The following is a 20,663-nucleotide window of genomic DNA, read 5'->3' as shown; positions in this document are numbered from 1 at the left end:
GGGTGAGGCTGAGGAAGGTGCAAGGAAGGGGGGCCCTGTCCGGCCGGGCAGGGGGCGGAGGGGGCGGCCGGGGGCCAGGGGCGCGCAGTTTCCGCGGCGGAGCGCGTTTCTCCCGTGCAGAAAGGTTGACTTCAGACCGCGCAAGCCTCACTGCAGTTGTTGCTTTTAAACCAGTATGGTCGGGACAAGAGAATAGCTGCGGTTTGCATTACAAAAACAAAAACAAAACCCAAAGGGGAAGGAAAAAAAAAAAAAGAGGAGAGACAAAAAAAAAAAAAAAAAAAAAAAGGCGAAGGGGAGTGAGGAGGAAAGCGGGCGCGGGAGCGGCAGCGTGCCCCCAGGCACTGCCTGGGCAGACACACAAGGCTGAGCAAACAGACGGCGGGGCTGCAGGCAGCCTCCCTCGGCCGCGCTTTGTCTGCCCGGCCCCGGCCCGGCCCGGCCCGGCCCCGGGGCGCTCCGGCCCCGCCGCGCCATGGGAGGCGCCGCCGCCGCCGCGCTCTGAGCCCGCGGAGCTGCGCCCCGCACCGTGAGTACCCGGGGCGCGGGCACCGGCAGCGGCGGCGGGACGGGCAGGGCGGGAGCGCCGCACCGGGGACAGGGGGCGGCCGCGGCAGCCCGGGGGAGCGCGGGGTCCGCGGCGGCGGGGCCGGGATGCGCGCAGGGGCAGGGGCGCTTTCCGCGCTTTCTGCCGCTCCGGAGGAGAGCAGCGCTCAGTTATAAATCATTGGGTGCAGCAGCTAATTCTGGCCGTAGTTCAGGCTGGGGTTTGTAGGCTTCCCACAAAACAGATGTTAGGATGTTCTGTTTATTGTGATCGGCCAGGTTTGGGGATTCTCCTGTTTGATTTCCTCGAGTGCTAATGGTTCGGCAGATAGGAGTTACGTGATGGTGAGATGTTAAATGGGGGGTGGAAATAGGCACGTACGGTACGAAATCAGCAGACCTTGTTGAAAGAGACATGAGAGCGTGAGAAAAATAATAAAAAAATTGGGAGGAAGAATGCCTGACAGAGATTTTGACAGTACTTTCTGAAGCAGGAAATCCTTTTGCTTAATATGTTTAAATTTTCCAAACACCAAGCAAAACATGCAGATCCCCACAGGAGAACTTTTCAAGATGACAGAATAAACATCTACACAACTGAAATATTTGACGTTTATTGACATTTTGGGTGGCTTATTTAGAACGGTGATCTTAGAACGAGGAAGTTAAAGACCTTCTGAAGTCTCATTAAATTTACATCTTGCTTTTAAGCAGCCAAAACCCACCAAACATTCTCTCGGTGTTTCAAACACCAAGAGGAAGGACTGCCCTTTACAGTGCAAGATTGATTCTGGAAAAGTAAAGGTGCATTTAAAAATGTTTCTTTGAAGGTTGTTGGGAGTTGGTGTGTTCTTTTCTTTCTTCTGTAAGCAAACATTTAAAACTGAGGTAAGCGGAAGAGATAAAAGCTGTCCGGGAAAAAAAAGGGTAGTGTGTTTCATGTAGTTTGTTTAAATTTAAAAGTGAGCACCAAGGGAAATTTGGAATAAGAAGTGGAGATGTGGTGTAATGTATCATTGGAAGTTTTTAACATTAGATACGACATATAAAGATTATTTTATTTTCCATCCCATACTGAGATGGTTCGCAAAGCATCTGCCAGAACACAGACTACTGGTTTGAGGTGTAAAATAAATCAGTAGTATATATGCAGATGTGGGTCTTTAAAAGTACGTATACGTGTGAGTACACATTACAGAATTTTAGGTATATAATCACATAGGCACACAGTGTTTTCATGTTGCTCACAAACCCATGACATGCAGTTTTTAGCCAAGCACCTCACTGCTGTCAGAGTTTTCCCAAGGCCTGGAAGGGTCTGGAAATGAGCAGCCATCCCCTCTCAGCACTTCTGCACAGTGACAGACGGCTTGAGTCACGCTTCAGCTTAGGAGAAAAAAAGAATGAGTAATCATTTTGCTTGAATTGCACTAAGTATGAAATATTTCTCAGGAGCCAAAAAGAATCTTGGAAAAGCAGAAAGACATTCTTAAATGGCTGGTCATAATAGAAGCATTGTCACGTTGTAGTACTTCCTTCTTAAAGGGAAAAAAAGTGTTGGGATTTGAAAACATTTCATTCATGAGTGTATGAAATGAGCACGCAGGATAGCACTTTTAGAAGAATTTAAACTAGTAATTAAAAATTAAAAAGCTGCAATTACCTGCTTTTGCTTTAATAAGTACAATTTGTCTTTGATGAGAATATCTAGTGAAAAAGCCCTACCTCTTCCCTTAGAGCCCAGAGATATATGATTATTGGAAGAATGAAAGTATTACCAAGTTTCCTGGGTTGCCAGCAAGGTGCCTTTCTGCAACCAATTTGCATTTTAGTTTTGTAGCATTTTGGCTGTTGAAGCCCATATGTGTCGTGCTTTTAGGGAGGCAAAGAGTGCTGTTGGGGAAAAGTCCCTTTCTCTCCCTCCCTCCACCCCTTCCTAAAAATGACAGATTTTTTTTTTCTTAAGAAGGAACACCCTCATTTGAAAACTGCCATTGTCTTTGGAATTTTCTTCTTTAAAGTAGAGCTGTATTTTAAGAGAAAACGCGTGTGCTGGCTATAGTTTTCTGGGTTAAATTCTTATTTTCACTTCGAAAATTTCTTTTCAGCTGGAAAAATGTTTTAAATTATAGCCATTAAAAAAATTGCTTCTAGCAAGCAAAAATACTGTGGAAAACCTGTAATTTAGACAAGTACCTAGGTTTTATTTGCTCTGTGCTGCTGAAATTTAGAATCCCTTCCCATTTACAGTTTACTTTTCACAGAACATTATTAACTTTTTGGCTTCATACATGATCTTCTGTCAGATGCTTTTGATTTGTAATTTAGCAAAGTATAATAAACAGTGCAAAAGTCATGAATTTTCCTCTGCATCCTGAGCTCTGTGGTAGGGAAAATGTGATAAAATGTGTACCTTAAGTCTTGTTTGATGATCTCTCAAAGCAAGTTTGCCTTCTGGAAATAATTTCTGGGGTTGAAGAGCATGGTATTAACAGATTTAATGTGGCTATTCAATGGATTGGTGGAGTACTATGTGAGGTTTAACAAAATGAGAGAGACAAATTGAACATCAACAAAACCTACATCTGTGAAGAATTATAAATTTAATTAGAAAAAAAGGCAAACTTAAAAGACCTCATTAACTAATCAGAATTTGATGTTACTGATTTAAGATTCTTAAATGGATGAATTTTAAGTAGCTTTGCTATCATTGTCCTTTTTTTCTCGCCGTGTAGTACACAGTGCCCAATCTGCAATCTGTGTTAAGGAGAAAGGTGTAAGAAAGACTTACAACAATCAAATTATACATAGTAATGTTAATAATAAAGGTATTAAGAAGAACGTGTATGCCATTTGGCATATAAGGTATTTTTAGTTTAAGGTTTAAGCAGAGTAGTGAGTATGAAGGGAGTGTGACAGCTCTTTTTTTTTTTTTAAATGTGACCCATTTCTGTCCAGTTAAGGCCAAGCATTTGGGTTTTTTCCCCCACCTTTTATTTGATATGTGAGTTATGTTGCCAAACTTCAATTATCCAGAAACCTGTTGACAAAATGGGAATATATGAGAGAAAGCACAAGCACACAACTCCCAGAAATGTTTTTATTCTATGAACTAACTGGTCGTCATAAGTGTGGTTCCTTACTACATTGTAATTTTGTACTGCACATAAAAAACTGAAAGCATGTGAAGTGTAGCATTTTGTAAACTGTAACTAATTTCACTCACATCTGTGTCTAATTGTTGTCTGCATTCGCATTCTTGAGAGTAGATTTATTTTTCCTGGACCACTCTGTGGATTCAGCTGACCAGCCTAAGTGAGGATTAGTTGTTTTAAAGTTATTTTGATTAAAGAGTCATTTTTAAATTTGGTAACGTGCAACACATGGTTTAAATAATCCTTAAGACACAAAGGAATATATCTAAAGTACATCTAATGAAAATGAAAATTGTGGATATGAACTTTCACAAATCATGGAGTGTTGGAGGACATTTAAGGTACATTCTTAATTCACTTTGAATGAGCTGGTTATTCCTGTCCCATGAATACATAAATGAGATCTTTCTCACTATGCGCATACATGAACATGTATATATGCATATATTGTATATATTTTCAAATGTACAGAAGTTACTATTTTTGTAAAAATTTGGTACTTAAAATAGTGATGATTACATGGGTTTTTTATTTCAATCAAGTACTAATAATTCTGTAGGGCATGTTGGAAAATATCAGTTAATTAAAGCATCCATTTGAAAAAGGAAGTTTTTTCTATTATAAAAGATATGTTTTAAAAGATCCTGTGCAAGAGGGAGTGAAGATAGCTCTGTAGGCAAACTTAGTTCTCACCTATAATTTTTTCCAGGTGTTTAAAAGTAACAGCAGCAGCATATCCTAAGGCACTCTGCAGCAGTTTCTGGGGTAAAGAACTGAGGGGGAAAAAAAACTTAAACCAAAATGCCCAGCTTTGACTGTATGTCCTAGTCTAGTTTGATTTGGCATGCAACGATGTATTGAAAAGCGTGTTATGCAGTACTTTAAGTACCCAGTTATAAAAAGATTGATGTTTTTCAGCATGCATTATTGCATGCTTCTTGACATCATTTGTAATGTTCTTCATTGCCTGACTGCCCCTAGCAGTTGTTTACTCTTGCTAGTTGTAATTCTGTCTGTGATTAAAAATAACAAAAAACCCACCCTACAGACACATAAATAGGATTTGCTTGGATGATTTTTATGGCACTTAAAATGCCTCATCTCCCTTGTCTTTGCTCTGTGATCATTTAAGAGATGTCAGTTCAGGTTGAATGGAAACGCACAAGAAGGATCCTCACTGCAGACATTAAGAGGGATATATACCTTGCCCAGAGAAGCTTTTGTGTGCTTTTAATCTACCAGTGTCTAGCAGTGTATTTCCACCTGAATTTTTTCACTTGATGACAATTGTTACAGGCCAGAGTTTGTTAGTAAAGCAACAGTGTTTTTCTGATGGAATATGAGAACTATTACTCACCTGAGTTATAAAAAGAATCATTTTATTAAACTAAAAAATTATTGGTGGGCTTCCCAGTGCAACCAGATTCCTTTTCTTCATGAGTGACCTCAAAGATAAATGCTACAACTTCCTCCCATTTATTCAGCCAGAAGTGTCCTTTTAAGTCATTTTATCAGAAATCTCATTAGCAACTGGAATTTTTACGAGTCAGACTATGCAATAACGTGTGGAGTTTTTATTTTAATTTGACCTGGCTGGAGATGGTCTTGTTTTAGAGATGGTTCTGTAAGGCTGTTGGCTATATAGTGAAGGTCTTTATCATAGGGAGACTTGTCCCTTGTTATTCTTTGCCCCTACCCCCCCCCCCCCCCCCCCAAAAAAAAATAACATCAGCATCTCCAGCTTGCCTTTGGGGTGAGCCTGACTTGTGGGTTCCCTTCCCAGTCACAGACGAAGGCTGGTGAAGAGCAAAGGAAGAGGGAAACCAGTATGATGAGGGCAAGAATCTGTCAGGACTGAAGGGGAAAGGAGGGGTGAGAAGAGGCCAGAGGAGTGGAGGATGCTGAGGGGCCGGGGGCTGGAGCAGCCCGTGCTGCCCTTGGCGGGGCGGCGCGGCGGGGTTACCTTTGCGGGGTGCAGGCAGAGCCGAGCCGAGCCGAGCCGTGCCGTGGGAGGAGTGAGCCCCTCTGCAGCTGTCACGGGCCCCTGATGAATCACTATCCCGTCACTTGGCTGCCGTCCCCTGGCGCGGGGAGGAGGGAGAGAGACCTGCCGGGGAAACAACAGTTGAGCCTTCAATTTAAAGACAATATGCCTTTCACGGGCACCGCACCCTCCTCCTCTCCCTTTGGATTTAAAGGACAGAATTGTCATCCGCAGTGATATCCTTTCTTTAAATTAAGGCCTCATAGTAAAGCGGAGTAATAGAAGCTTCTGTTTGTTTCCCTGGTTTACAGGTGCAGAAGTCCCAAACCAGTTCAGATGTTGCTGTTTCCTCAAGCTGCAGGTAAGGATTTGACTGAAAATTGCTAATTTCTGGCAAGTCTTTAATTGTTGGGGATTTTTTTTTAGCTTCAAGTGATAAGTAAAATATTTATTCTTGTTTCCCTCATTAAGCAGATGAGTAAATGCTGGAGTGTAGCTTTTACATGCGTGCAACCAAGTCTGTAAACCATGAGGATGTAACTTTTTCACTAAATTGTTTGAGTTTATATTTGATTCTGGCATTTCAAACTCAGTGCAGTATCATCTTCTTTTTTGTGTAGATTGTTTTAGGTAAAGAAATACTAAATAAAGGGTTTATGTTTAGAACCTTTAGAACTGATAAAATTTCAGTTAAAATATGAAAGCTTCTTACCTGAAATGACACTTAGGCTTAAGGATATTTATACCATTACTGCAGGAGTAATTTTATGTATCATTTTAATAGTCTTTAAAAGAGCCTAAACATTTCTTTTAAACTGAAAAATTACTGGTTCAAATGCCTTGGAGGCGCAGTAACCTATGAAGTTTCTACTGGGAGCAATTACTTAGAATGAGTACATCAAATAACAATAGTAAAAGTTTTAGGTATAAAGGAACGGAAGGATAGGGCACTTCAGTCATAAGCCCCGCCATCAGCCAAGGGATATGTCATGGTGGTGATGGCTGTTGGCCTTTTAATGTAAGGCTACTGAAAGCACAAATCTGAAATATTCAGCTGCTTTTGTGCTGCTTAAACATTTAATTTTTGCTTTATCGGAATTGCTCTTTTCTCATGTTGACTAAGCAACAGCTGCTGAGGTGCAGCAGAGCGCTGGGGCACACTAACGCCCGTATGGATTCACTGTATGTCTGTCATATCCCTTTTCAATTGGGCACGCTTTATGTAATCCACAAAGCAAACAAGTGAGCAGACATAATAATGTTTTAATGCTGCATTTGTTTCAAAGGAAACAGAGGAACAATTAAGTAGTTTGCCAGAGTAAACACATACATCAGGAATATCTCATTCCCTGTCAGTAGATGATAGGTTTCCGCAATTGCTTCAAGTGTTTTATTTGGTTTGGAGGCCCATTATATTGCCACTGAGTGGTAAATCTTGAAAAAGCAGAGTGTTAATTTGTTGTTAAGAGAATATATGTCTTCATATATTGGTGATTCTGTCTTTGTATGTAGTTTAAAAATACACGATTAAATAAATTTTCTAAGTATAGTACTTGGAATCTAAATTTTATTTCGTTACAAGCTGCAAAAATAATTACAGTAGCTGGCCAGTCATGTGTGGGGCTACAACATGAGTTAAGCACTGGAAAAGATCAAGTTGGGAGAAGTAGTTAATTTTTTCTAAGTGTTTCTGGGATGTTGATAAATAGCAGTCTGCATCTCATAAAGGCAGTTCCTCTGTAATTATGTTGACTTATGTCACTAAAACTAGTTGCATCTTGTTTGCAGGTCTATGGAAATGCAGGATCTAGCTAGCCCACATAGACGACTAAGTGGTAGTAGTGAATCCCCCAGTGGTCCAAAACTTGATAACTCCCATATAAATAATAATTCCATGACACCCAATGGCACAGAAGGTGAGCCAGTCTTTTTCTTTTAGTGTTTCATAATTTGTTTTTTCTCCTTGTCGCTTTGGTGTTCTTGCAGTCAGCAAGCCATATAATGTCTTACTATTTTAAGTGTTCCGTGTTTATTCATATGGTACATAAAGGCAATGTTCAATGTTTATCAGTAGTTACTATTATCAAGTTTCAGCAATAGCTTTCATTACAAGTTTATGTTTCTTTCATGGAGTTTGAATGGACTGAGCAGGTAGTATGTGCAGAGCTTAAATTTTAAAAAAAGTCAAAAACCTGAAAAATCTAATGATGAGAGAAAAAAAGTAGGTGTTTACAATTGCCACAGTACAAAATGCAATTTTCCAGTCTTTTTTACTAGTTTGGTATTTCTTTAGGTTCTCACTTTTTGCAAGCTCCTAAGGCTATGAGAATTTTGTCAAGTAGGCTAATAAAACTGAGTGCTGAAAGTTCCTCAGGCTAGCTTGCTGCTCTGATGGAGTGGCCAAAATTCAAACAGGTGTAGTAATTCAATGGGGTAAACTGATACCTATTTCTGAAGAAGCAGTCAGGCAGTTGATAAGTTATGTTTGTTCTCAGTAGAATACTAACAACAGAACAACCTAACAGCTTTGCCAGTAATATAATACATCTATAATACATATAATAATACATATAATGAAACACAGAAGGGTTTATACAACAAGCAGCAAAAAATGCTCTTTCCTGAAGCATTTCTGTGGCAATAGTGAGAAAGATCGTATGTGACATTTGGCTGGCCGTGTGAACAGACACTTAATGCATTACTAGAAAAGGGAGTCATGCAGCTTCAGTATTGCTCTTCAGTATAAACATATAGGTAAACAGCTACAACCCTTGTAGCAAAGATATGCCTTTTTTTTCCTAAAAACTGGGTCATAGTAGGGCCGTCAGACTCTTTAGGATTATGGACATGCATTGTCTTTTTCCAGGAAAGGCACATGTCAATCAAACAGATGTTGTCCCTCCCTCAATTCCCCAAACATCTCTGTTATTCATTCTAATTGGAGTCCTTGGTAGTGGGGACGGTTTATGGGTTATCAGATTAACAGGAATTTGTGCCAGACTTGTGTGTAATTTACTTTTTGCTATTGCTATGAAAAGTGTTGCTGCAATCAAATATTAAGCCATTTGAAAAAAAAAATAGCTCTTTAAAGAATAAATAAAGTGCTTACTCTGTTCATGTATTTTAAGCAGAAAAAAATTGTATGTCCATAAATGAGTCTTCTTCCTTTAAAATACACAAATATGTTATTATATTTTTATATCATATTACCAGGTATGTACCACTTCTGGTACAGGATAAAATTGCCCTTTCAAATTAAAATTCCTCTAGCTCACAGAAGCCTTTGTTGTAAACTTTGTGAGCTTTTCTACCTTCTATATAACTTGAAGGTTCTTTTGTAGCACAAAAAACAGGGGGTGTTCCTTGAAACACTGAAAGATGTTCATCATCTGACTTGACTTTTTGTTCAGCATGTAATACTGTGTGTACTCTAAGAAATTCTTAATATTACTTTGTCAGGAAATAAGGTATATATTGTATCTATCTATTAATGCACTGACCTCAGGTAGAAAATAATTTTGGAAATAATATCCCAACTTCTAGGTAGGTATCGGAGTTTATCAAAGAAAGTCAATTAAACCATGGTAACTTATTTATCTGACACTAGAATTTTACAGTTTTGGAGTAAATTCTACCCAGAAAGCTCTAACTTGCAATACATGTTTGCCTCCTGAGACAAAGCCAAACAGTTTTCTTTTGTTTGCCCTTTTCCCTCAGGTGACATGACCCTCCTCAGCACTGCAGACTGGTTGCTCAGCCCTAGCACACAGAGCCCCGCAGGTTTGGGTGCTGCAGTGGGCGCAGCAGGCGTGGGCACTCAGCATGCGATTTCAGATTTGCTCCAAAAGTGTCCCAAGCGATAGCTTGTGCTTGCTGGTTCTGCTCTAAGCTTTCTAATTTGAAAATTCCTGTCTCTGATTGCTCTTAAGTGACAAAGAAAGAAAAGTTTTTCAAAGAAACTAGTAGAATAATTTATATCTGAATGAGATGTGTGCCAAGAGAGAAAATTTGTGAGTGAAGCAGATGTCTAAGAATCTGAAGGTGGAATTTTTACTGCTAATCTCTTTTATCTTGAGAAAATGTTTTGTTAGGCTCCTTGAGCTGCTAAAGAGACTTAAGAAAAAGTGGAGTGAATGAAGCAAAAGTTTCCTATTTTTTAAATGAAGGATGAAGTAAAATTATTTTTTGTGGGATCCTTGAAGCAGAATCCTGCTGAGACACAAGTTTGATTGTAAGGATGCGGTTGTAAGGGCTCGCCGAACACCTCTTCTTAGATGCTGCAATGTGGTTTGCCTGCTTGTTGCACATGGAGTGGAGATGTGTGTTGCTGGAGCTTCACGTGTCAAATATAATATGTGAGACCAGCTTCCAGTCTACGATGCACACATTCTCACTAATGTGAAAGAGCCCTCCTTCTCTAGCATAAGGGATCTTCATGTGACTGAGAAGCAGGGCCTCTAGGTATTTGCATGTTATAAATATCTTGTAAAGATATGTTAAATTTTATTTGACTGTGGGTGTGATTTTGACAGGTTTCCATACCCTGAAGCACAGGATATGTTCACTAGATGAGGGGAGGGGAAGAAAAAAGAAGAAGCAGAAAAAATACCCGTCCGAAAGTGAAATGGCTCCATTTCAAACAAATGTTCATTAATTCCTCTAAGGCACATTTTCAGACTTGTCTTCTATTGATGTTTTTCTGCAAGAGGATGTGGTTGGAAGATAGCTCACATTGTTAGCTAATATTTTTAGCTTCACATTTAGCTGTAAATTTTCAAAGCACTGAATGGGGATTTAGTTGTGCAGTTGAGTCTGAATTTAATCTCTACATGCAGCTTATAAATAGTAACTCTTTGTGTGCTTAATTTCACTTTGATAGAGCAAAATTCTTCTCCTGGCCAGGCAGTATGGTCTTCATTGATGGTGAAGTAACGAGGAAATTATAGACCTTGACCAGACAGAAATTTCCCAGGATCAAATGCAGAGGAGTAACACTAAAATGTCTGGCTAAAGGCATTCAGAAAAATCAGTCCTAATATGCCAAGATGGTGCTGATTATATAAATACTACAGTATTTGAGGTTTCCATGTTCTCCTTAAGTGTATTTCCACAACATACCCTCTATTGTAGAAAGGAGCAGACACCGGACATCATAAAAATTATGGCTCTCTATGACTTGCCTAAGAAAATCTCTTAAAAAAATATTGGAGTAGGGATCAAAATATTCATAGTTGTGCCTTATCTCTAATCTCCCTTTGTCAGTGAATTGCCATGGTGGTTTGATACTGAAGGAGTTAAAGGAACAATAACAACAGAAGCTCATAAAATTGCCATTCATTAAGTTTTATCAGACAGCTGGTGGCTATTCCAACACCAGTGCCCACTTTGGTAGATACCCTTTAGAGGGAAAAGGCCATGAGTAATCAGTAAATTTGAAAGGAGTAGGAAATCTGTTTTCCATAGCAGACAACTCCATCCAGTTTCTGCCTGTGGTGATCTTTACTTTTATCTAAAGAATGTAAATCAAATCTGATGGATGGCATAGAGTGAGAAACAGAAGCCTGCAGCCCATCGTGATGATGTTGTATGAAACTGGAATGGAACAGAATGGATGAAGACTGGGCAAAGGAGCTGTGATTTTCTGAGCAACTACTTAATTCATTTAAGGAGTACAGGCCTGCTACTGCCCTTTTATTTGAGCCTTCAAGAGGGAAGGAGGGAAGGCATTGTCATATCAAGTGGGAAGGGAAAATGGATAACAAATTGAAGATCAGATTTTCAAAGATACATAGGAAGGGAGGCTTCAAAGGGAGTTGGACATCAAAATTCCTTTGAAAAAAAATGATTCTCACTCTTTGAGTACCTGCTGCAACATGAGAATGAGATCTCACACAAAGGCAGTCAAAGCTCTCCACTACGAGACTATCTGATGTGTGGCCATTAGAAAGGTTGTTTTAAGTCTGGTGAACATAAATCCATCTTCAGGGTTTCAAAAGGCAGCACTGTGTGGTATGTTTGCTGTCAAGTTGCAGTATTACAGAATGGAGAAAAAATTATTTTCAGTATTTCCTAAAGTAATGGGGAGTAAGATGTTGAAATCCATAGAGAGGGTAGAGCTGGTTGTTATGGCAAGTGATGTAGATTTCTCTAAATAAATTATATTTCTATAAAGTATATTTCTTGTAATTCTAGCAATATTTTGTAGCACTCAAAATAGTATTTTAGTATTGCAATTAAGCAATTCATATTGGCAATGAATGTTTTTTAATTTATTCCTATGTTTTTATATTTTTCATATTTTTCTATGCTTTGGAGTACAAAGTTGTGGTAGGCGATGGTAATCAGACAAAATGATGCTTTTTTTGTTGATGGTTGGATTCTGGTACCTTTTAATTACTCATTTCTGGAGTTCCTGCTAATTATGTATGCTGAAGTTTCTATACTTTTGTCTGCAGTAAGAAGCTTGATGGTATGAAACTTGTAATTGATACCTCCATATTTAGACATCCTGAAATAATAGCATACTAAAGGTAGATGTAATGTTTGCCTTTAAGTAGGGTATTAGCAGAAAAAGCTGTGGATTCCTTACTCATCCCAGAAGAGTGCAAGAGAACAGTTGTTTGGCCATAGGCAAAAATTGCAGAGGTCCTGGGCTCCCAAAAGCAAGCTGGCAGTCTGTAGAGGCTAGTATGAGTCTTCAACTTGATGTCACTTCTGAAGGACAAAAATGAGATACAGCAGGTTTATGTGAAGGAAAGGGGCTGGCTTGGACTGTCCTTTCTTCCCTCCTCTCCACCTTTTTCTCCTTGCTGTATGACATTGGCTTCCTTCCAGACTCTTTGTCTTACCTGTGCTTTTATTCTCCTGCTTCCCCAAGAGTCTTTCTGTCTGTTCTGAGCATATGTAGCATAATGCTCTATTATTCCTCTTTCATAGGTACTTGGCTAGTGAGATGACTTGTCCACTTCTCTGCTGACTCAGTTGAGCAACTCCTTTTGCAAGGTCTTGGGGAGGAGACTGGCTAATAAATATTTATGTACTTACTGTCTTTTCTTTTTGTATGTATTTATATCCATTTTTGAAAGATTCTCTATTTTGGTTTCCTCCATAAGTTTTTCCTGAAAGAAAGGACCTCATTTATGTGATAAGTTAATAGCAATACTGGTTCCCACAGGCATTTGAGGGAGACAAAACACTCCAAATGGCAAATTACTTTACAAAAAAAAAAAGGAACATCTTGGAATTATTTTAATATAATTTATTTTTGCAAGCTTCTCATATAGATGTTCACAGCACATGCTGTTTCAGATTGTGGATGAAGTCTGGTGGTGTGAGAGCACCCTCTGAGTGTGTCTGAGGGTCCCACAGCTCCACATGCACAGTGGTTTTGCACAGGCTGTGGGATTTCAAGGAACTGTGAGGATGTCCACTAGTTTACTGAAAACTGTAGGCACAACACATCATTCTAGGTGTGGTGTCTTTCCAGTGGGACCAGCCTGTTATGCACGTGTACAATTGTGTGATTCCAAACACAAACGTCATATGAAATGTCATATGCCATATGCCTGGCCAGTAATACAAATGAGAAGGAAATCCAGCCCCAGCTGTCACTGTGCACCTGCAGAAACTCCAAGGAACAGAAGTAGAACATCTTAGTCAAAGATCACACCTTAGTAGGGTGGTGTTTGAAGAGCCTTAGCAACTTCAGACTTGTGACTTGATGATTTAGCATTTGCATTTGCATCTTATAATCTTCTGATGGGTTTTGCTTGTCCTAAGTAGACAAGCATGAAACTTGGTTACACTTCGGGGTTAGCCATGTCATCTGACCCTGGTCAGTGAGTGAAGTACCCATGCTTCCAGGTTTGATGAAACAAGCTAGGGAATTTGCTGCTGCTGGAGCTGGCTGGAGGGGAATGGAAGCTAGCACTATCCCTCTTTGTCCAGGTGAATTTAAGTCTGTCAGTCCTGGAGTTCAGACCCTGGCCAAGTTATTTCCCATTAATGGAAAGTCCCACCTGCTTTGTCATTGTGCTTCTGTCTTCATGAGTTAGTCTTGTGTCTTGTACACCTAAATGTCAGAGCAGGCTTGACTTCTACATGCTGCTCTCTTGCTCCCTTGAAGAAGTCCATGTTCCCAGAAGGCAGTGAAGAAAACCTTCTTTGCCATTAATGGCTGGGTCTGTGATGTTTTTTGGTCATTCTGTCTGGCTTTGGTTAAAGAATATGAAGACTGCTTGGGAATGCTGCAAACTGTTAAACATGCATGGTCAGACTCCCAGTTAAAAAGAGGAAAAGAAAAAAAGGAAATAGAATAGTCCATGACACCTCTAAAAGGATTGGTTTTGGATATATGCTGCCTCCATTTTCAGAGCAGAGACACAAACATTTGGTATAATTGGACATGTGAGTGTGAAGGGGTAAGAACCTTAGCTTGATTCAGATGCTCTCATCTCCTAACTGCAGTGAATGAGACTGTTTTAACCCATGACTGTACCTGTCAAAAAAAATCCAAGTTGAATCTTGCTTAGCAGCTACAAATACTGTCCAACCTTGTCTCTATACAGATGTTTTTGAATTTTCTTTCTGATTTTGCACTGTAGCTGTGACACCATTTCTTTGTAAATTTAAGGTTTTTACTTCTAGGTGAGCAGGTACAAGGATGTTAAAGGTGTTTCACCTGAAATGGATAACATAAGAGCAAGATGAGGGTCATGGGGGTGTATGTGGTGAAACCTAAGTGTTAGCCACAGCCCAAATACTGGAGAAGTTTTGAAGCCTCTTACATCAGAGATGGGGAAAGCAGGGAACAGTCTGGGCTTGAACTAGAATGTGCTGCTTTGAGCAGGGACTTTCTTTGAAAACCATACAAAAATTTAGGCTGGAAATTACCTTCTGGTAGTTTCCAGACAATGAGATTCAGGAAGAGTTCTCTGCTTTGAGAAGCAGTAGCAAGTAAGTTTATCAGGCTTCATGGTCAGAAGCTGATGATTTGATAATCTGTGATGGGAAGAGACAATAATATCCTGGATAGGAATTAGTACAACCGAGTAACCTGTAACCTTTTTATAATTGCAAGGTTCTTCACTACAGTTTGAATAAAATAATGGAAAATCATCAGCTTAGAGGTTCAAGATAGAATTTTCATCTTGTTGTTAGTGACAACTATCTTTAAGCTTCCAGGTGAACTCTGAGCTTCTAGTGAGTACAGAAAGAGGATGGTGTCAAGCAAAACAGTATGTGAAGAGCAACTGATACATAAAATACTTAATCAAGATTTACATGGTGTTTAGCTACTACTATTATTTGAAGATCAGACAAGCCAAAATAGGGCAAGAGATTATGTTTTTATGTATGTCTGTAAACAAACTAACCACTACACTTTGTTGAGTCTCTTTGTAGCCCATGAATACTGAGAGCTGTCAGCCAGGAATAATTTCATTTTGCCCACTCATTCATTTTACCCACTTATTTGTATAATACAAAGAGCATAATATTATAGTGTTAATTCAATCTTAAAACTGCACAATTAAAACCAATTCAATTAGTCAGGCATGTTTGCAATATTTCTATTCTGATTTAGTGTATATGGCATAGCTGTTAACAAAGATGAGTTCAGTAGAGCAAGCCTTATATGTATTTAATGTAATAAAAGCAATTTTTAAAAGATATTTTAAAACCTTATTTTTTCATGCTTGAAGGTGCAATCTTTATGAGGTATTTCTACAATTTCTGTGTTAGGAGTAGCCAAATATTAGATCTTTAAATCCATATTTAAAATAGCCAGCATCTCATTCCTCATAACACTCTTTACTGATATATATACCAGGAACTGCATGACAAGCTGTGAACTCAGAAAGTTGTTACTTGGCCAATGAACCACATGAACTTGTGGGTTCTGGTCTGAAGTTCTCTCTCTCAGTGGAGTTCAGAAACTGCCATGTAAGTAATTTTTTAACCACGTTTTGCTATACAGCTGACAAAACAGGGCACATTGCACTTGCAATCTCTAAGTTCCTTTAGAAGAAAAATCTTGACAATCAATATAACATTAGCTCAGCAATTGTGATATCTCTGAATTTTTGTGCTTTTTTCTCCAAGCTAGCATTTGTGCTATTATCTGCTACTCCTATTTTTTCTATTGCTCTGTATGTTGTTTTCTTACGCAGTTTCTTTTTAAATCTTTTTAGATTCTCACAAATGACTAGAAACAAAAAATAAGGAGGAAAAATATCTCTTTGTTAGATTTAGTTTCTTAAGCTCCTTGGTATATAAATCAAATCTAAATCACTGGTTCTAAATAAACACTGAATTTTTGCAGAAGATAAGGCAGTCTTCTTCTTGAACTTCTTATTGATAATCTGTTTTATTACATGAGTGGTTTGGGTGGCCCTAAAGCTTGGTAGTACATTGCTAAATCAGAGTCTGTCTCTAGACTTCAAGTCTGATGATTCTGCACCTCTGTAAAGGTCAGTTTTGATAAAGGAGCAGCAGAAATGGGAACTTTCCTGTGTTACTTTCCATGGTCTCTGCCACAACTGAGCATGGTGTTGTTGGCTGTTACTGGCAAGCTTGCAATGTGTGCTGTCCAGATGTGGCAATATTCCCACTCCTTTCCCAGTGTCATCTTGTGAAAGCTTAGGACATATTGCAGAAATGTTAATTGTCATGGAAAATGTGAAGAGCTGGAATCCAGAGCACCCGTAGGCAGCATGTGGCAGGGTGAGATCTGTGCCCGACCAAAGCCTGGCTTCCTTGGACAGCTCCATATGTCTCTCATCATAGACATGGATGACTCATGTGCTGCTGGGACAGACTGTGAGACTTGTATCCTTAGGCAGTCCCTTTGCAGTTCTCTTTCCCCATGATCCTGGGATGAAATATGCTCCCTTGCAGGTCAGTTTTTGCCTCGGACAAACAAGAGACCTTCCTTTAAAGTAAGAATACATGTAAATGTTTCCAGCAGCTAAACCCATGGCTATTCTCAGTTTATTTCTTTGAATAGTGAGATTTCATCCTCTTAAATGTGCTTAGGCTGATAGAAGGAAATACACAGATAGAAGGACATTTTCAGGCATTTTGATTAAAGTGCTTGGGGAATGGAGAGTTTTTCAGGACCTCTTCACCTTTATTAAATTCCCAACTGTCTGTGACACAAAGGTTCATTAAGGTTATGGTTGTTTCTAAAGGCAGCATGATAAAGCACGTTTATTATCACCCAAGTCATGGGTATCCAGATTAGGAATAATGGGAACATCCTTTCTTATATCCTGTTTTTCTTGTATTCAGGAGATTAAACAGCTGAGAGAGAAGACAATTTTTTTATGAAAAATTGTTGAGCACCTCAATCATCAACTGGAATTCATTCCCATCAAAAAGGCACTGCATTGTATTTCATGTTTTCCTGATCTTCAAAAGTAGTATGTCTAGTAAACAGCATTCAGTTTTAAACTAAGTTGCACAGAAATATTGCTCATTAGCTACAGAGACAGAAATTCCATTTTGATGATGTTTTTTCTGAAAATGGTATCTTGAACAAGGATCCAGAGAGGTGCTCAGAGGCCCATTCAACCGTGGAACATTTCCAGTGATGGGGCAGCCACAGCTCCTCCAGGCAACTTGTTCCTGTGCCTTACTGCCCTCAGAGTAAAGAATTTCTTCCTGATATTTAATCTAAACCTACTCTCTTTCCCTTTGGATCCATTGTCCCTTTTCCTGTCACTACATGTTCTTGTAAAAGGTCCTTCTCCATCTTTCTTATGGGCTCCCTTCAGGTACTGGAAGGCCACAACTAGGTCATCCCAAAACCTTTTCTATCAATCCGAAATCCCTTAGCCTTTCCTTGCAGGGGAGGTGCTCCACTCCTCTAATCATCTTGGTGTCCCTCTCTGGACTTGTTCCAACAGGTTGATGTCCTTCCTGTGCTGGATGCAGTACTCCCAGTTGTGTCTCAAAGAGCAGAGCAGGGGGCAGAATCCCCTCCCTTGCCCTGCTGGCCACGCTGCTTTTGATGCAGCCCAGGATACAGCTGGGCTTTCTGGGCTGCAAATGGACATTGCCAGCTCTCATGTAACCTCTCATCCACCAGAAATCCCAAGTCCTTTTCAGAAGGGCTGCTTTTTATCTAGAACAAATGATGGATGCTATGCTTTTCTACATTGTGTGAACCCTAGCATAGTCTTCAGACTGCTAATTTGCAGTGATCCAAAAATGAGGAATAAGGCATATTGTTTCTCCAATAGAGAAAAGGAAGAGTTTGGAGAAAGCACATACTGAAAGCTTCCACCCTTTACTCCAAGTTAGGTTGATCTGTCTTATCTTCCTCTCTTTTCCCCCACCACAGATACCAGCTATAGAGGAAAGCATCTTTCATTGTTATTCCCAAAAGTATAATTGCATTATGGAAATTAAATTCAGAGGACTTGCAAATTCTGGGGGAACTCAGAGTAGTCTATGAGAGAAGAATGAGTCTGACTGTAAAATGTAGCTGTGATAACCTTCTAAGAAAAAGCAGAAGATAATGTAGATGCTATAATTTTTCATATCTAGACTGACAAACTGTAGAACATGCTGTGAAAGTCTGGTAGTTTCTGAAAAAATACTTGTGATAGACACTTTGCAATAAGTATTTCGTTGTATCTGTGTGTTAGACTTTCAGTATTTAGTCATTAAATGGATGGTGAATAACTTACATGCCATGGTTTTAATACCTTTGTATTAGAGTTATGGTTCAGATCATGAGTGCACTTTTGAAGTGAACCTCGTGGCCACCTTTTCTTACCACATTAATTCCCCTTAGGGAGTCTCTTGGACTTCACTTGTTTCAAAAAAGCTTTGCAGAAGTACAGCTAATGTTCTCAAGCTGAATAACCCCTCTCAAAAATACCTAACCTCTGGACACTGGACCCTCTGCACCAGCCATTTCATTTCATGAAACTTTCCTAAATGGACTGCACTGCTTGTAAAAGATGATACAGCAGTTTTGTGTGCAGCTAAGCATTGACCTCCCAAGTTATCAGACAAAAATCCTGCATGAGAGTCAAAAGAAAATAATGGATGATTAGTAAAATCTTGGGAGATTTCTTACAAATCCCATGGAGGAGGCGTGTTGAAGGCAATAGACATGCAGAAATAAGAATTTGGATTGGGAATGAAAGGAAAGGTCTTCAGTGAAAAGAGAGAAGTCTCTCTGCCTCACCTTTTCCAAAGTTGGTACCAAAAGGTTCCTGCTAATGATGGTTGTAATTCCTGAATAGACACGTATAGACAAACATACAGGCACTCACGTATGCATGTGTGGTGACACTGAGGCTTTACATGTCAAATGTGGTGCAGTTTACCTTGGCTTTCTCAGTTTGGCTCCCAGCAGTGTTAGAGAACTGCCTCACTAAAAGGTCAGGTATGCACCAGCGCTGGCGCGTGGGCAGCGGCGTCTCTGTGTGTGTCAACCAGGGCAAAAGGGGGGATGTTGATAGTAAGACCAGCTCTGTTGTTTTCTGAAACATCATCCTCAGTTGCTTTTGGCATGCTGTAGCCCCAAAAGCCAGGTGTGTAAAAATGGATTTTAGGGATTGCCATGATGTTCTGCTAACTCTCTGGGAGTAGCTATTGGTGCCTGTTTTACATCCATGCCAGGTCAGCCCCATCCTTGCTCTTTGGATCAGGATATTCTCCTGATCCAAACATTACAGAGTTTGCACTGAACTGACAGAAAGGAAAATTGTTTATTTACTTGAGGATTTATTAAAAGGCATTAATTGATTATTAATTATGAATCAGCATGAGCCAGGAGATAATCTCTTGGTGTCTTTCTTTTGTACTCTCAGATAGCCGTGTTATGTTGTGGGTGCAGGGGGTATAAAATGTTTTAAAGCATTCTTTGAAGTATATGGTGAGACTGTGTTCCCCTTTTTTTATTCAGGGTTGTTGTGTATAAAGTTGGTTTTCATTTTGAGAGAAGAAATCCACCTTGAGGAAAGTGTTTTACTTCATCACAAATCCTTAGTTTTCCTCTGAAAATTTATTTAATTGGAAACAAAATTTGAACAGCCCTCAGCAAAACCCATTTAAAAATTATTTCCTCTTTTGTCTTATTCAGTTTGCTGTCTTTCAAGCCTGTAAATGCTGTGTGACCTGATCTAAATGTGGATCCTTATTGTTGGGTCTGCAGGATTAAGAGGAATCAGGACAGGTGCAGAGAGTTGCATGGGGACTTCTGGTTCATTACAGTGGCTCTTATTCCTTGGGGACAGGAATAACCCTCTTGATCATCTTATATTGATGTGTAAATCATAGCTGCCAGTATTTTGCATTGTTTGTATACACAAATACATAACATGCAAAATATCCATAGCCATGATTTAGAACGTTTTTGGCAGATTTTTGTTTTATTGAGTTTGTATCTGTAGTGAGTGTGTGTGCATGCACATGCAAGAATATTAGGAGCATATGGAATATCTCCTGTTTATATTTCTGTAGTTAAAACAGAACCAATGAACAGCAGTGAGATCGCTACTACTACCACCACAGACGGGTCTTTAGACAATTTCTCAGGATCAGGTAAGGAATAAACAAAAGTTTTAACCTCAGAATTTTTTCATTTATTATTTTCTTATCCTGCACGGTCTAAACCTGTGCACATCTCTAAAAAAGCCTTTTGCACTTTCCAGCTTATACTTATTTCTGTTCATTTTAGTCTAAGTCAACAGGAGTTTTCCCCAAGTAAGGAGCATTACATTATCAGGCTTATTAATGTCCATTGGTGTCTTTGGTGGGAGTCTCACTAGGGAGCATTCTGGCCCAGGGTAATTACTTTGAGTTTTCTGTGAGTAAACCTCTGTGACTATTATTCTAATTGAGGGGTAGGTCTTCCTCACTTACTGTAATTTATTATTACCAAGACATTCATTCTTTTGTCAGGCTTCTTTTCTTCATGGAAGCCAAATGCATCTTAGGTTCTGACAGCTTACAAGCACTGT

The 20,663-nt window shown here is 39.4% G+C and overlaps 1 protein-coding gene across 10 annotated transcripts in view; it reads left to right on the top strand.

The window, feature by feature from the left end:
- EYA1 (EYA transcriptional coactivator and phosphatase 1) overlaps window positions 1-20,663 on the top strand; it is a 163,897-nt gene that overhangs the window by 68,096 nt on the left and 75,138 nt on the right. For 6 of the 10 annotated variants that reach the window (XM_039549834.1, XM_039549833.1, XM_039549832.1 and 3 more), the window contains 4 exons: window positions 5,997-6,046; window positions 7,474-7,601; window positions 9,403-9,465; window positions 20,164-20,244. In XM_039549834.1, the coding sequence (XP_039405768.1) occupies window positions 5,997-6,046; window positions 7,474-7,601; window positions 9,403-9,465; window positions 20,164-20,244 (322 nt within the window). Of the gene's footprint in view, window positions 1-491; window positions 530-5,996; window positions 6,047-7,473; window positions 7,602-9,402; window positions 9,466-20,163; window positions 20,245-20,663 lie in introns of those variants that run through there. The other 4 variants (XM_039549838.1, XM_039549837.1, XM_039549835.1 and 1 more) reach the window with 2 other exon arrangements.

Source organism: Corvus cornix, chromosome 2, assembly GCF_000738735.6.
Source record: "Corvus cornix cornix isolate S_Up_H32 chromosome 2, ASM73873v5, whole genome shotgun sequence".
Taxonomy (NCBI): domain Eukaryota; kingdom Metazoa; phylum Chordata; class Aves; order Passeriformes; family Corvidae; genus Corvus; species Corvus cornix.
Note: the sequence above shows the minus strand (reverse complement) of the source record. Positions and strands in the feature narration are given on the sequence as shown.